A 17,773-nucleotide genomic window follows, 5' to 3' on the forward strand; every position below is an offset into this window, starting at 1 on the left:
CTGCGCCATGTGGGTCACCTCTCTAGATGGTGGGGATCGAACTCATACTGCAGAGGCTGCAGATAGCTTCACAGTGCTGTGCTTAACCCCTTGCGCCACCAGGGAGGCCCAATTTTTATTTTTTAATGCAGAAGGATCAAGTAAATAACTATCTAAGAATTTATGAAGAGTTTCCCAGAGACTAAAGGAAGGTTAGCAGGAGGGGTTTTGACACACTATTGAACAAGGAATTTTTATGACCGCATCCAAGATGTCAGTAAGTCAAGTAGATTGTCTGTTAAGGGGCAGATGTATCCTGCAGTTAACATCTAGGACAACCAGTTAAAGGAGTTAAATAAAATGTAAGTTCTCTGTGGTGGGGAAATAAGAGTCCACTCCGGGGGTAGGTGTCCACTTCCTGGGCCTGCTGGCTCCTGCCTTCTGCCAGACCGCTGGCCATCTTTGCTTCCTTCCAGTTGTGTTCAACCCAAAACAGAACAAGTGTAAGAATGTGGACGGAGCAAGGCAAATCCATCCCTTTTCTCTGAAAGTCCCAGAGCTTGGCTACCCTAGTAATGGAGAATGGTAACCTTATGCTGGTACACAGTGCCCAGCGTGTAAGATATCACAGTAAATTCATTACTAGATAATTATAGGGCAAGCCACTTGACCTCAGAGTCAACTTCCTTCTCTGTGAAATGGTGATAATACCTAACATTGTGCAGAGGTTTCTGATTTCAGACTAGAAAGCCCTCTGTGAGTGTTAGATACTGTTTCATTGCCAGGCTTTCTGCCATTAGCATCTCCCTTCCAAGAACACACGTACCGAAGGCCAGTGCAAGAGGTTTGTGTGCACGACTTTTGTCAGTTTGCATTTGCTGTGTTTGCCATTTGGGTACCAAGGGGACTTGGGAGTGGGGCCAGACGACCAGATAGTTCCCAAGAGTGTGGAAATGATAGGCTCCTGCAGACCCTTTTTTTCAGAACCAGACTAAATAGACTTCTGTGTCAGCTAAATATGAGCTTACCATGACCTGAGGCCCATTTAATTTTCTGTTCCACACATTTCCTCCCTGGCAAGAAAATAAAGGGAAAGGAAGTATTATCCCTAAGTTCAGTTCCATTTATTTTTCTTCATTCAGCGCTTCAGTTTTAAATGTCAAAAAAAATCCTGATTATGGAGGTAAACTATAGCAATGTGCTAGTATGTACTACTAGATTTCATTGGGCAATATATTGATGTTTTTTAATGTTTCAAAACAGCATTTTTTCATTTCTAAAGTAATATACATTCAGTGCCATAAAGTACAAGAGAATAAAAGCAAAGTGAAATTTGCCTGTAACATCATCAGCCAGTTCTAACCCCTACTAATAATATTTTGGTGCATTTAATTCCTAAATTTTTCATGGTACACATATTTTTGCAAAAATGGCCTTTTCCTATACAACTGTTACAGAACCTGCTTTTACTTTAATGCTGTTTTAATTTTGTTTTAATCAGTGACATCCATAGTTGAGCTGTAGTGTGTATTTAAAAATACTCTGCAGTGTTTTAAGTACATTTAAAAATAGCTAAGAAATCTAATTTAAAAATTAATTCAGCTATAATAAACACAGCAAAATTATATAAAAATGTTCTCTTTTTTCAAGTTCATGTTCTTTTTGGGAAAAAAGCAGATAAATTTTGGCAAATAGTCATTCTTTTCACGGTCCCAACTTGGTAATCTAATAAGGGAATTTCTCGGATACATATTTCATTCCGAAAAAGAGAAAAAAAGCACAAAGGCACGTTAAGGGCACTTACTCCATATCTTGTAGAGATTGTTCGTGGAAAGAGATAGTCAGTAGTAACCCCTCCTGTTGCACAGCAAGAAGAGTAGCATTTTGCTATTTCAAACTAGAAAGTCATTGCAGATGAATTCAACACAATTGTTAATAATTTTGAAACAGCTTTGATGCATCCAATTTTGTATTTATTTTTAATCTGTCAGCTAAGATTTTGATCTGAAAAGGAAAAGCAAATACAGCTCAAGTGTCTTTTCAATTTATAAACCTACTGTGATGATTTTTTTTCTCTACTTCCGGTCAAACCTCTAATCCAAGGCACAGAACTAACTAGCAACTTGGTCTGCTTGTCCTATTTTCTTTTTCTTTTTTTCTTTTTTTTTGTCTCTATCCCACAATGTAATGCTTTTATCAGTATAAAACACTCCTCACCCCCAGATCTTGCCTCCTCATCCACTTTAAAAAGAAGGCTCCTCTGTACATCTGGTGTGCTGGCTCATCAAATTTCATTTCTCATGTGCAAAAAGAAAGAAACTCCCTTTCTTCTTCTCTCTTTAGGCCAGGCACTGCCTGTACATCTTTACAAACTTGTCTCACCCACTGCAGAACATCACCTCTCTCTAGGAGGGGGCAGGCTCATCCACATCTTAGAAACCAAGAAACTGGACTCAGATTTGGTAACCTCTCCAAAATCATGCAAAGGGTAAGGGTGAGCTTGAACCAGGTCTTCAGATTCCAATAACCAAGACTTTCTTATATACCTTTTGCATGTTCTGTTTAGGTGACTTTCCCAACTATATAAAGTTTTTAAATGTGTCTTACCTTTAAATAATGGTTGTTTTTACTATGTTGGAGCAGAAGAGTTTACATAAAATTTGAATGCTCAGAATATATTTTGGTCTAATTCTTTGTTGACTTCAGAGATTGACGGACTCTGTCTTCTGAATAAATTATATGCATATATGTGTATGTACACATATTATATACATATATTACTCATCAACCTCTGACAAGCATTTTTTTTTAATTAATGTGATAAGATTTTTCTCCCCAGGGTCATTCTGCTTTTTAGTTAGTCAATAGAGACTATAAAGGTTGTTATATGGTAGGAACCCCATAAATCTTACTTGAATGAATGAAGAAATGAGGCCTCTTAGAAAATATTTTGACATTATGGTTGTGAGTCTTTGTTACATGATTAAGTAGCTATGGTCAGTAAAGTGGCATTTTTCTAGAAAAATTATTATTCTGAGTCAGTAAAATTGTGACCATCTTAAAATAACACTCCCAAAGAAATAACAAATGTCCATCCTAGGAAACAATATCTTTTTCTAAGATACTTGCAGTGGCATGCCTTAAATGGTTGTCCAACTACCAGCAAAAAGAATTAATCAGCATACTTTAGGCTTTCATTGTGATATAGATGCTACTCGAGTGTGTGTGTGTGTGTGTGTGTGTGTGGCAGGGAGAAATGCAGTTTGAAATTTGTGGAAAAGTTATGGTTTATATTAAATTCCTTTACTGTTCTATTGAATGTTATGAATTACAACATCAAATAATACAGATATATATTTTACTATTGACATGTTTTTCCAGAAGTATCCCTGAGAAACCTGTTTCTTTTCCCAGTGAAAGAGGTAATGTACTCCAATTTGATAGCAGAACATGACATAAGACAGGGGCATACATTCTTAACAAATAAAGTCATTAAAACTTTCAGTTTAAACTTCAACTCATTTGTTCAAGGCAGTGCCCCTGGGACTCCTGTTCAAACAGCACACAGCTAGGTTAGATTTAGGAGGCAAATTTTTCATTAGCTTCTTTTGAAAAATGCCTGAAGTCAAATCCCTTAAAGGATTCTCCTACCAAAAAATCATTGCTGCTCTGTTGGGTAGGTGAGATGGATGATTAAGCTACAAGAAGCCAAGGACTGAAAGCAATTGGAAATGGAATCGTAAAGATAAACTGATCAACATGCCTGGAAAATCCACATAGGATAGAAATAGGGTAAAGAAGAATTAAAAATAAAATCACAGAGGACTGTTTCATGTCAAAGTAATTAACTCAAATTTGGTAATTCCTAAGAGAGGAAATTCTCTCTCTCTCTCTCTCTCCCTCTCTCTCTCTCTCTCTCTCTCTCCCCCGCCCCCCCCTCAAAAAAAACGGGAGTAGTTCCCAGAAATTTAAATGTGTATTTGAACAATGAAGTGTTTACATAGTTATATTGGAGGAGTTCCCAACCCCCCCCCCCCATGATCATTCTTGGTTTATTGTCTTTTTAAGTAGAACTTAGAATAAAGCGAATAAATTTGCATTGTACATAGATGTAAACTGTGCACCCATCCAGAGCCAGATGTGGAACTTTTCTAGCTTTCTGAAAGACTGGTTCTTCCCCTTTCCCTGCCAGGACTGCCCCACCAGTGGCCAGTGTTCTAAGCTTTGTTGTCAGAGATTCCTTGTGCTGTCTCTATCTTCCTGTGAATGGAATCAGACAGGCTGTGCTCTCTGTCTGGTGCCCTCCCCACACTGCAGACACTGTGTCTATAAAAGGGGTTGTATTTTTTTTTGATCACTAAATGGTTGGTAATTTATTTTTTATAAAATCAGTAGAGGGAGAAATCTGTTAGAAGGGGATAGGTAATGAATATGTTATGGGGTCATAATCGTTTGTATTCATTTCTAAACCCCCCCCACTTCTCCATTTAAACATGAGTGATAAGTTCGTTTTGTCATGAGTTGGATGTCCATATCTTAAGAAGCATGGTTTACTGTGCTGTCCAATACAATAGTCACAGTTAATTACCTAAATTAAAATTTAAATGAATTTCAGTAAACTAAAATTTGGTATTTCAACCACACTGGCCACATTTAAAAAGCCTAAATGGCCACCTATAGCTAGTGGCTACCAATACTGAATGGTGCACACAGGTTTCCATTCTCATAGAAAATCCTGTTGCAGAGTGCTGTTAGGAAAGCCAGCAACTCGCTCCCTGCCTCTTCGTCTTTTCCAGTCATAAGGATGTTATAGGAGGCTTTTTTATTTTCACTGTAAGTCAGTTCTGTTGTTTTCATACCATCATCTTATAAGTTTCTGTTTCCTGCAATATCCCTACACCTTGGGGAAAATAAGGGAAGGTTCTCCCATTTTTGGGACTTGGCAATGCTGCTTGGAGTTCCTCCTTACAGCAGCCCAACTTTTGTTGACTTCTCAGCCATCAGATCTCAATCTATACCACCTCAGGAACCTTCCTGTCCCTCCTCCCAGACCCCAAGCCTGGAAGAGGTATCCCCTCCATTAAGCTGCCAAAGTAGCCTGGCCCCTTCTGCTACGTGATGGTAGCTGCTTGTGTCCTGGTTTCCGCTCTCCCACTAGACAAGCCCAGTAAGGCCAGGCTCTAATCTGTTAAGTTTGCTGTTATACATTCAACCCCCCTATAGTTCCTGGTGCTTAGGGTATGTTAATAAACATCCCAGAAGGAGGAAACAGTAGGCCACATGCTGAAGGGGGCAACAACCAAGTAGATTAATGTTCGGATGGGTTTCCTTTCCTCTAAGGTAAGGTTCTGTTCTAGAAGGGGACTTCTCAGAAATGGCTTTCTTTTCAGAGGACACCTCAGTACTCTGAACTGATCTTCAGTCGTGATGATGGCACATCGCAGACATTTGCAATCTTTCTGATTGTAGTTTATGGATTTCATCTCATCAGAAGTAATACTAAAAGACATTGCAAACTGAGATGTAAAGGATGAGTGATTAAATGGAAAAGCAAATAGAAACATGGGGTTGAAGAATGCTGATGATCTGATAGAAACTGTTGCGTCTCTCCACGGGCAGCTGTTGATGATTCTTACCAACCCAAATGATCTCATGGTGGGCAACTGGGTAAAAATAAGGATACTTTATCAAGATAGGTAACAGAAATCTCAAGTTAGCTCTAAAAATAAATTAATTTTCCCAAGTAACAGGAAATCTAGAGATCTGAGACCCAGAGTTGGTGGATTTAGTAATTCAGCAATACTAGTGAGGACACAGGTTCTGTCCAGCTCTCTTCTCAGCCATCCTGGGCATTGGCTTCATCCTTACGATGGTAGGCAGATAGTTGTCGCAGGCATAGGTGATGTCAATGTCCAGATAAAGAAGAGAAAGTAGCAGTCAGCTCCAGTCACTGGCAAGGGGACGGGTCACCACGATTGTTAGATGAAGCATTTACAGTAGATGAAATGGAGATTTAAATGCCTACTACAAGCACCAAGTCTCCCGGCCCCAGCCTGTAGATATTGAAAGTTCTTTCTCAACCTCTACCAGTACAGAAAATACTGAATGGAATCCCTTTACCCTGTTTGCTAATATCAGTTAATGCCTAAAATGGTGATAACTAAAAGGCTACATTCAGAACCAGGAATGCTTCCAGAAGGGGAACAGAGAGTCTAAAAGAGCCAGAAAGGCTCTCGGAAGGCAAAGTTATGCTTCACAGTCCTACCAGTCCACCCGAGCCCAGCTGTCTTGAAACTCCCTCCTTGCCTTTAAGGGTTAATGTGCACCTTGGGAGAGGAGTGTGTGTGTGTGTGTGTGTGTGCGTGTGCGTGTGTGTGTGTGTGTGTGTGCTCGCTCAGGGGGGCGCCCACCCTACATCACACATACCCCAACTGAAGAAACACTGCTTTAATTTTAAATTTAGCAATATCCATACATTTATGATTTACAATGTAAATGGTATATATTCTGAGAAATCTGGAATCCTTCAACCAATCAGTTATGCTTTCATTTTTTTCTCCCGCTATATAGACCTTGCAGTGTTAGAGCTGTGTTGAATGAGGTCACAGTCTAACTACAGTATTAACCCTGCAAATCTGTTCATTTTCACCTGAGCACCCTCAGGCAAGATATAGAATGTGTCCAATTGAAAAACTATTACAGACCTTGCAAGTGCCCTGATGGGCTGAGACTAACAGGGAGGGGCTGTGGGGATGGGGGCGTGTCTTTAGCCAGGAAATCATTTCTAAAAGGAAGTCAGGTAGTATATATTTCTTAAGAGTAGAAATTGTCGCATTGCATTTTTTAAAGAGAAAGCGTGCTTTCTGTCGCCCAACTTTTAAAATGCTGCTTTTCATCTTTTTGAACCTTTAACTGTTTTATATTTCCTACCAACTGTCTTTGTTTCTTCCCTGCCCACTTCCTCTTAATAACACTCTTTTCTGTGTGTTCCAAACATCCTTTTGTGTTTTTTAATATCTATTTTGTACTATTAAGAATATGCTGTAACATAGGAGGAATAATAGAATGAACACCCAGGAATCCATCACACAATTTAAGAAATAAAACTTTAACTCTTTCCTGGGCTCTGTTTAGCTCAATATGGAGAAAAGCACAACACAGATGGTCAACATTTTGTGGAAAGGCTCCGTCACCCCCCATTCATAGTGGACATGAGTTTCAGAAAGCATGTGTGCTCCGTCTTGCCCGGACGTGTGGGTAATGCTAAGTAGTCTAACAGTTGTGTCCCAGGTGATCCCTAAAGCTGTTTCAAATCATAAAATCTGTGATGTTTTGCAAATTTATATTTTATCATGCTGGGTTTTATGCACAAAAACAAGATGGTTTTCTCTTTGTCATCTCCAACAAAGGCATTTTTCAAAATTCCCTTCCTGTGCCTTATCACTGGCTTTGCCACGCATGGCTTTTGTGTTTGAAAATAGTCTTTGGCTAAATTATAAACGTAAGCATATACTTATGATGTTAGTCTTGCAGAAGTCAGATGTACGTGCTATTTTAGCTTATTCCTCAATGGTAGACTCTAAATGTTTGACCCCTTAGTGGAGTGTCAGAGACCTGACTTGACTTGTCTGTGGCTGCGCTCTAATTTAAAAGCAATCAACCGGGCCTCCCCTGGTGGCCCAGCGGTTGAGTGCTGGGTTGCGAAGCTGCTCGCAGGCTCTGCAGCCCCGGGTTCGATCCCCGGCTGCCAGGCGAGGGTCCCACATGGCGCGCACACCTCTCCTGCCGCCCACCGCTCCCCTCAGCAGTGTATTTCGTCAGTCTGCCTGTTCTGTTCCCCACTCTGGCTCTGGTGAATCCTCTCACCCTCCTGCTCTTCTGACTGTACCCAGTGCTTGTATAAATAAATAAATCTTAAAAAAAAAAAGTAAAAGCAATCAACCATGCTTGGATAGTGCTTGAAATATTTCTATTATATCCATGGAAAGGATGTCATATTTTATATTTTCAAGAGTACAATTTCTTCAGCATGTTCTTGCCGCCTCCACACGACAGCCTCCTCCTGCTCCGTTTGCTCATGTTGTGCCTTTGCCTGTGGGAACTTGGTGCTCCATGGACATTGTCTTGATGCCACCTTGGGGAACTTAACTTCTGCATGAAGCTTGCTTGTGGCCCACCAGCACCTCCTTATCACTGGAGGATGCACTTTTTTCAAAATATCCCCAAGCCCATGGTTTTAAGGGTAGGGAGCAGGGAACGAATTGGATAAAGTGCAGGTTTAGTTGAGGTTTTATTTATTTATTTGTTTAGATCTGTTGCCTGGTGAACTTATGCTGACTATTTACAAGGTTACTTTGAGTGTGTGTGCTCATGGCTAGGCCAGTTGTGACCCGTTTCTTACTGATTTGAAAAGTAGAAATTGAAGAAAACATTTTGCAGAACATGTGCTGAAAGGCATGTATTTATTCCAAGTGCATAGCAATAAAGAAGTTTTCAAAGAGAAGGAGAAGGCAAACATTATATTTAGATGTGTATTGTTTTAAGTGTTGATTATCTTTTCATTTGGAATGAATGGTACTTCCCCACATGCCACTTACTAGTTGCTAAATGCAAGGAGGATTGATTTGTAAAACAAGCTGCGGTAATGCTCAGGATGCCTTGAAGTGAACATGAGCTCAGCTCCTTGATTCTGAGCATGGGAAGTTTTTCTTTGTTGCAGAATTTGTTTTTCTAATAGTCTTATCACAAACCAAGAGCCTGCTGGCTGTCTAGATTTTATTGCTGAATGAGTATCACCACTCGTCACTGGCTTATTCTTTATGATGTTTGTGTTTCCTTTCTCTCCACTGAAAAAAGAAAACATGTCTAAACTTGCTTATCTCTCTGTAGGACAGTCGGCCCAATATGTCAAGACCTCTGATCACTAGATCTCCTGCATCTCCACTGAACAACCAAGGCATTCCTACTCCAGCACAACTCACAAAATCCAATGCGCCCGTCCACATTGACGTGGGCGGCCACATGTACACCAGCAGCCTGGCCACCCTCACCAAATACCCAGAATCCAGGTAATTGACAAAACGGAAAACTCCCACTTAGAACTGACTGCATGTGTTTGATGATCTAACTGTTTTTCCTTTGACCAGCACAGCGGCCCGGCCTTGTTAGGGAAGGGTTAGGACACCAAAGTGTCCAGGTCACCTGTCACTGAGGCTGCTCTTGGATGTGGCCGTAGGTCTTCTACCTGTTGGAGTTTGACCCACAGCTTAATTAGGTCCACATCCGACTGTCCCATGAGAATGGAGATCTAAGATATTTCACTCAAGATCTTCATCTTTCTCAATGTAGTATAAAAAGGACAGTCATTTCTCCCACTGAGATTTCTATGTCCTCTTCTCCTAAAACATGGTTTCTTATCAAGTCATATAATTCTGTAAGAGATCACTTGCCCCACCAATTTGTGGAAGAAAAAAAAAAAACGAGAGAGACTCTTATCAGTGAAATAGTATATTTAGAACAGTGTGCAGAAGTCCAGGAAGCTAGGATAATCATGTTTAAAAAAAAAAAAAAAGACAAAAGGGAAGGGTGATGGAGCTTGTGAGAGTTCATGCCAGGTAAGTAAATATAGAAGGAAATAGGAAGAGGAGAGTGGGCTACAAATAGATGCTGTACATTTATCATGAGGTGTCTCCTCCCACACGCACCTACCTTTTCTAAGGGAATTCCATGGAAGCCATTCACTTTGTAGCCCTGACGACCCCCAGCCTGTACATAGACAGGGGGCCTGTGCTCCCTCCTGGGAGGACATTTGTCTTCTCTGGTTGCGTGTGGGTGGGGGAGGAGGCATGAGCTCATATGGGCTGTTGTCAGAAAATGAAAGTGCTTCCCCTCTTGTTTTTGCTCATATGAAATGGAAACACACTGCTTGGGCTTCAAAAGGACCTGATTGTATCCTGTAAGAATGAGTTACAAAGTATAGACAGCGGGTAGCCTGCAGCCTAACTAGATAGCACTCCATAAACACCCCTGTCATCTGGATAGCTGCCCAAAGACTGGTTTTTTGTTTTTTCCAAATCTCAATCCACAGCCTAATAGTTTCTGAAAGGTAAAGGTTGAGGAGAAAGAGGAATTATTTTCCCTTGATCTTCAGATTTCATTTCTACAACCAAAATGAAGTAATTTCTAAAAAAAAAAAAAAGATGTAAGCCAATTATCAAAAAAGTGTATGTTCTAAAATGAAATCATCAGATCAATCAGTTATTAGTGTTACGGAGTCCCCGCCTTCGCTAAGTGCATTGTAGTGGCAGCCACAAAATGATGCTAGGTGTTGGCAGTATTTCTCAAGGATATCGCTATATAAGGAGCATTTTTTTTTTTATTTTATTTTTTTTTAAATATTAAATTTTATTTTTATATTCCCCCATACAATTGCAAACGCCCCATTCTGACCCCAATCCTTCCCCTCCCGCCCCCCACCCCCAAAAAGTGTCTCTGGTTCATAGTTTTTTGTTGATTTTGATTTTCACTTTCTTATATTGATTTTCCTGGTCCCTTATTTAAGTTTTCTAGATTCCTGCTATGAGTGAGACCATCCGGTATTTTTCTTTTTCTTTTTGGCTTATTTCGCTGAGCATGATCCCTTCCAGTGCCATCCATGTTGCTGCAAATTGCATGTGTTTATCTTTTTTGAATGCTGAGTAATATTCCATGGTATATATGTACCACATCTTCTTGATCCAGTCATCTATTTTTGGGCATTTGGGCTGTTTCCAAAGCTTAGCTATTGTAAACAGTGCTGCTATAAACATAGGAGTGCAGGTGCTCTTTGGAATTGATGTTTCTGTGTCCTTTGGGTAAATACCTAGGAGTGGAATTGCTGGATCATATGGAAGCTCTATGTTTAGTAGGTCCAGAAATCTCCACACAGCTCTCCATAGTGGTTGGACCAGTTTGCACTCCCACCAACAGTGCAGGAGAGTTCCTTTTTCTCCACACCCTCGCCAACATTTGTTGTTGCTAGTTTTTTTAATATGTGCCATTCTCACTGGTGTGAGATGGTATCTCATGGTAGTTTTGATTTGCATTTCCCTGATTACAAGTGATGTTGAACATTTTTTCATATGTCTGTTGGCCATTTGCATTTCCTCTTCAGAGAAGTTTCTTTTTAGCTCTTCTGCCCATTTTTTGACTGGATTATTTTCTTTGTTGTTGCTGAGTCTCATCAGCTCTTTGCAGATTTTTGTGATCAGTCCTTTATCATTAGTGTTGGGTGCAAAAATGTTCTCCCAGTTGGTGGGGTTTCTCTTTGTTTTTGTTATTGTCTCTTTTGCTGTGCAGAAGCTCTTTAATTTGATGTAGTCCCAGCTGTTTATCTTTGTCTTCACTATCACTGCTTTGGGTGATGTGTCTGTAAAGATGTCTTTGATATGCAAATCCCGTAGTGTTTCGCCTATATTTCCTTCTATGTATTTTATGGTTTCAGGTCTTATGTCTAGTTCTTTAATCCATTTTGAGTTGATTTTTGTGTATGGTGTGAGGTAGTGGTCAAGCTTCATTCTTTTGCATGTAGCGACCCAGTTTTCCCAGCACCATTTATTGAACAAACTTTCTTTGCTCCAATGCATAGTCTTTGCTCCTTTGTCAAAGATTAGTTGACCATAAATCTGTGGGTTTATTTCTGGATTTTCTATTCGATTCCATTGGTCTGTATGTCTGTTCTTGTTCCAATACCATGCAGTTTTGATGATTATGGCTTTGTAGTATAGTTTGAAGTCTGGGAGTGTGATGCCTCCATTTCCTTCTTTTTTTTTCAGTAGAGCTTTGGCTATTCGGGGTTTTTGGTGATTCCATATGAATTTCATCAATAATTGTTCTATTTCTTTGAAGAATGCCATTGAGATTTTGATTGGAATAGCATTGAATCTGTATATTGCTTTTGGTAGGATGGCCATTTTAATAATGTTTATTCTTCCAATCCATGAGCAGGGGATGTCTTTCCATTTCTTTGTGTCTTCTTCTATTTCTTTTAACAGTGTTTTATAGTTTTCTTTGTATAGGTCCTTTACCTCTTTTGTTAGATTTATTCCCAAATATTTGATTTTTTTGTTTCGATAATAAAAGGGGTGGTTTTTTTGATTTCTTCTTCTTCAGATTTATTGTTTGTGTATAGGAAGGCTACTGACTTTTGCGTGTTGATTTTGTATCCTGCCACTTTACTGAATTGATTGATGAGTTGAATTAGTTTTTCTGTGGAGATTTTGGGGTTCTCTATGTATATTATCATATCATCTGCAAATAGTGATAGTTTGACTTCTTCTTTTCCTATTTGGATTCCTTGGATGTCTTTCTCTTGTCTTATTGCTCTGGCTAGGACTTCCAGTATTATATTGAAAAGCAGTGGTGAGAGTGGACATCCTTGTCTTGTTCCAGATCTTAATGGAATTGCTTTCAGCTTTTCACCATTGAGAATGATACTGGCTGTTGGCTTGTCATAGATGGCCTTTATGATGTTGAGGTATGTTCCTTGTATCCCAAGAATTTCAAGGGCTTTTATCATGAATGGGTGTTGCACTTTGTCGAAAGCTTTCTCAGCATCTATTGATATTATCATATGGTTTTTATATTTCTTTTTGTTGATGTGTTGGATAACGTTGATTGATTTTCGGATGTTAAACCATCCTTGTGCCCCTGGAATGAATCCAACTTGGTCGTGGTGAATTATCTTATGGATACATTGTTGGATTCTGATAGCTAAAATTTTATTGAGGATTTTTGCATCAGTGTTCATTAGGGAGATTGGCCTATAGTTTTCCTTTTTTGTGTTGTCCTATAAGGAGCATTTTTTGAAAAATGTCTATATCCATTCCCTCAAATAATCTGCTATAGCAACACCAACAGTGGAAAATTCCTCTTCAGATGAACACTTAATTCTAGATAAAAGTCACACAAAAAGGTTCCAAAAGCAAATCCTCCTCAGCTGAGGCAAAATTCACCAGTCTGATTTTTAAACTCAGCTACAGGAGAAACATTAATGATAATACCATTCACGTATGATGTAAGCAGTAGTTTGTCTTCCAGTGTTCCTTGTAGCTGCGTGGGTCTCTTCCTAGTCATATCCCTCTGGGGTTTGGCCTTTGGGATGTTCCTTTGGCCTTTTGGTAAAAGTAGAAAATAGAAGATGAGAGGTTCTGCTTATTCATTTCCCCTGAAAATAATTGGCCAGTTTCACCCTTTTGGTGCTGCTTAGTAAAAGATCTCCAAAATAGTGTCTCATTGGTGGGTCTTCCTCTGGCCACTTTCCGTCGGTGTGGCTGAGGGTCTACTGTTTGTCCTTTGTCATCCACATCCTGAGAGTGCATCACATTCCACAGAGCTCAGCACCCGGTCGGTCCTGCACTGTCTCATGTGGCAGTCACTAGCCACATGCAGCCATGGAGCCTTTGAAATGTGGCCAAATCGGAATGCCCTTGACTTATAAAATATACTTAGCACAAAAAAATGTGGGCTATCTCAGTAATTTTCATATTGATTTCATGTCAGTATGATATGTTTAATAAAATATATTTAAAGTTAGTTTCACCCGTTCTTTTACTTTTTTAATATTGCTGCTAGAAAGCACTTTTTGTTTCCTTGGGACAGCTCTGAACGAACCAGATTTTTAAATCTAATTAAACCTACCCTTCCCCCAGCCTGATACTTGTGTGCAATATAAATTGAATTTCTCTTTCACCAACTTAATTAGAAGAGATGAAATTGTTCCTCTTCCCTTTCCAGTCTTTCTCTACACTTCCTTGTCATCAGGGCCACTCACAGTATCACAGGAGCAAACATCAGAAATAATCTGGTTCATTAGTCCCAGATTTGAATGCTCACACTCCCAGTTTGGCCATTTCTAAGCGCCTGTTTTCTCTCGTGTAAAAGAGACACAAATATGTGTCTTCTTGCAAGATTATTGGGAGGATTAAATGTGATTATGAAAAACATACCATGGCCTGCATCCAGTTTTCTGACACTTCAAGGGGAAATGTATAGTGTACAAACAGTAATTTGTTTGCAACAAGTAATTTTTTTTTAATTTAAATAATAAATTTTATTTTTATATTCCCCCATACAACTGCACATGCCCCATTCTGACCCCAATCCCTCCCCTCCCGGCCCCCACCCCCCAAAAAGTGTCTCTGGTTCATAGTTTTTTGTTGATTTTGATTTTCACTTTCTTATAGTTATTCATTTTCCTGATCCCTTATTTAAGTTTTCTAGATTCCTGCTATGAGTGAGACCATCCGGTATTTTTCTTTTTCTTTTTGGCTTATTTCGCTGAGCATGATCCCTTCCAGCGCCATCCATGTTGCTGCAAATTGCATGTGTTTATCTTTTTTGAATGCTGAGTAATATTCCATGGTATATATGTACCACATCTTCTTGATCCAGTCATCTATTTTTGGGCATTTGGGCTGTTTCCAAAGCTTAGCTATTGTAAATAGTGCTGCTATAAACATAGGGGTGCAGGTGCTCTTTGGAATTGATGTTTCTGTGTCCTTTGGGTAAATACCTAGGAGTGGAATTGCTGGATCATATGGAAGCTCTATGTTTAGTAGGTCCAGAAATCTCCACACAGCTCTCCATAGTGGTTGGACCAGTTTGCACTCCCACCAACAGTGCAGGAGAGTTCCTTTTTCTCCACAACCTCGCCAACATTTGTTGTTGCTAGTTTTTTTAATATGTGCCATTCTCACTGGTGTAAGATGGTATCTCATGGTAGTTTTGATTTGCATTTCCCTGATGACAAGTGATGTTGAATATTTTTTCATATGTCTGTTGGCCATTTGCATTTCCTCTTCAGAGAAGTTTCTTTTTAGCTCTTCTGCCCATTTTTTGACTGGGTTATTTTCTTTGTTGTTGTTGAGTCTCATCAGCTCTTTGCAGATTTTTGTGATCAGTCCTTTATCATTAGTGCTGGGTGCAAAAATGTTCTCCCAGTTGGTGGGGTTTCTGCAACAAGTAATTTTAAAAGATACTGTCTTTCTGCAATTTCAAAGATCCTACAAAGAACTTTTATTCCATTATGAAATATTATTGATTTTTTTTTCTCTCTTCCTTTCTTTTCCCCCTCTTTTAGGTATAATTGATATATAAGATTGTATTAATTTCAGGTATACAAAATAATGATTTGATAGTTACATGTTACAGAATGATCACCACTATAAGTCAAGTTAACCTTCATCACCAATGCATAGTTCTTTTCTTGGGATGAGATCTTTTAAGATATGCTCTTAGTGGGGCCTCCCTGGTGGCGCAGGGGATTAAGCATCACACTATGAAGCTATCCACAGCCTCTGCAGCACAAGTTCTATCTCCAGCCGGCCAGGGAGAAACCCACATGGTGCAGCAGACCTTTCCTGTCTCGCCTGCTGCTCCCCTCAGCAGTGTGTTTCAGTCAGTCTGCCTGTTCTGTTCCCCACTCTGTCTCTGGTGGATACTCTCACCTCCCTCATCTCTGGCCTGTGCCCCAGCTCTTGTATGTATAAATGGATAAATCTTTAAAAAAAAAAAAATTTGCTCTTAGTGACTCTCAAATATGCAACACAGTGTTATTCACTAGAGTCACCATGCTTTACATTACATCCCCAGGACTTCTTTATTATAGAACTGGAATTTGTATTTGTGACCAATTTACCCATTTCTTTTTTTTTTTTTTTTTTTTTTTTTTTTTTTTTTAATTTTATAGAGGCATGTTTATTTATTTATGTATTTATTTATTTGCTTGTTTTGTTTATACATGCACTGGGCACAGTCAGAAGCGCGGAGGGTGAGAGAATTCACCAGAGCCAGAGCGGGGAGCAGAGCAGGCAGAAGGACCGAAGGACACTGCTGAGGGGAGCAGCGGGCGGCAGGAGAGGTCTGCGCACCATGTGGGACCCTCCTCTGGTGGCTGGGGAGCAGCCGGGGATCGAACCGGCGCCGCAGAGGCTGCGGGCAGGTTCGCAAACCAGCGCTCAACCGCTGCGCCACCGGGGAGGCCCCAATTTACCCATTTCACCCACTGCCTTGGCAATCAATAACCTGTTCTTAGGCTCTATGGGTGTGTTTTAGTTTTTAAATTCCACATATAAGTGAGATCATATTTCATTTAACATAGTGCCCCCAGGGTCTATCCATGTTGTTGCAAATAGCAAGATTTCTTTCTTTTTTTAAGAATAATGTTTCATTGTAGATATATACACCACATTTTCTCTACTGTCCATGCTTAGATGGGCACTGAGGTTACTTCCATATCATGACTATTGTAAGTATTTGTCATGAGGATGAGTATATCTTTTAAGTTAATGTTTTCATTTCCTTCAGATAAAGACCCAGAAATGGAATTGCTGGGTCATCTGGTAGTTCTATTTTTAACATTTTGAGGAACTTTTATGCAGTTTGCCGTAGTGACTGAACAATTTATATTCTCACCAGCATTGTGTCCACATCCTCCCCAACACTTGTTATTTGTTTATTTTTGTTTCCTTTTTTTTATAATAGCCATAATCACAGCTGTGAAGTAATATCTCATTGTTGTGGAATTGATTTACATTTCCCTGATGTGAGTGATGCACTTTCTCCTGCACCTGTTGATTAGATGCCTTTCAGAAAATGTCTATTCAGATATGCCCATTTTTTAATAGTTGTTTTATTTCTTGGGGGTTTTTTTTTGGGGGGGGGGATTCTTCGTATATTTTGGAATGATTTTTGTTCTATGTCTATTTAACCTGCCCTCTTGACTCAAGACCATCTTTAGAATATTGTTCCCAGAAGTGTTACCATGGCCCACCCAGCAGAACCTTGGAGGCACCTGGGAAGCATTAAAAGGCCATGCAATGCCCTGCCCCAGACCAATAAAATAGGAATTTCTGTAATTTCCCTAAGATCTTGACCATCTGGCTTCAAACAGCACTGAGATGTAGGGCACACCCAGCGAATATAGGCCTCTTCCTCTATGAATATTTCATGCTACACCATGATGGTAGTTCAACAAAAGAAAATACCTTCTTATCTTCATTTCTTTCATTACCAAAGTTCCCAGGTACTTTCTTTTGGGTTGTAAACCCTGATCAGGAATTCAATAAGCAAGTTGACTTTTGTATCTTATAAGAAGGTTAATCATCTGCACGGTTTTTCACTTCTACCGTGAGACCTTTTTTAGCCAAAGGGCCTGAAGTTTTCAAATTAATTGAAGTATAGCATGTGTCAGCAGTGGGCACTGTCTCTACCAATGTTTTGTATAAGATGCAAAACGGCTCTTTGGACGTATTTATGAGACAAGAACTGATTTCACACCATCTCAGTGATAAACACTGCTCCCTTCCAGAGAAGTCTGCCTATTTCTAAAAAATTGTAAGTCCTAGACACCTGGAAGGGAAGTGGGGCTTGTACTCCTACCCTGAGAATCTTAGGACAGACATGATTATACCTGATTGAAAAATCCATAGTGCCTATTATTAACGTCATTAATAAAAAAAAAAAACCTAAGTATCTAAATAATTTGTTAGAGTAATTTAGATTGGTATCAAATTACATGGCCTCTTTAAAATCTCCTTCTGTTGGCACTCTGAAATATCTTAATCATGTGTGTTTGATATTAAAGAAATACTCTGTGACTGAAGACACCAATCTGAGTTTAAAGTTAGGACTATTTCACTTACTGTCAGGGCTAACAAAAACAATAGAAACTATAGTGATTATAGTTATTCAGACGTGGACTTTTGAAAACCAGGATGTGGTCTAGTATTGCTAATTAACCAAACCTATCAGGTGG

General features: G+C 39.5%; 1 protein-coding gene across 1 annotated transcript in view; it reads left to right on the forward strand.

Annotated features, from left to right (window-relative positions):
• Window positions 1-17,773, forward strand: part of KCTD1 (potassium channel tetramerization domain containing 1) — a 93,041-nt gene that overhangs the window by 34,380 nt on the left and 40,888 nt on the right. Inside the window, 1 exon segment of the mRNA XM_037508708.2 lies at window positions 8,869-9,047. Coding sequence (XP_037364605.1) covers window positions 8,869-9,047 — 179 coding nt within the window.

This window comes from Talpa occidentalis, unplaced genomic scaffold (genome assembly GCF_014898055.3).
Source record: "Talpa occidentalis isolate TD23 unplaced genomic scaffold, MPIMG_talOcc4v2.1 talOcc4.13, whole genome shotgun sequence".
Lineage (NCBI taxonomy): Eukaryota > Metazoa > Chordata > Mammalia > Eulipotyphla > Talpidae > Talpa > Talpa occidentalis.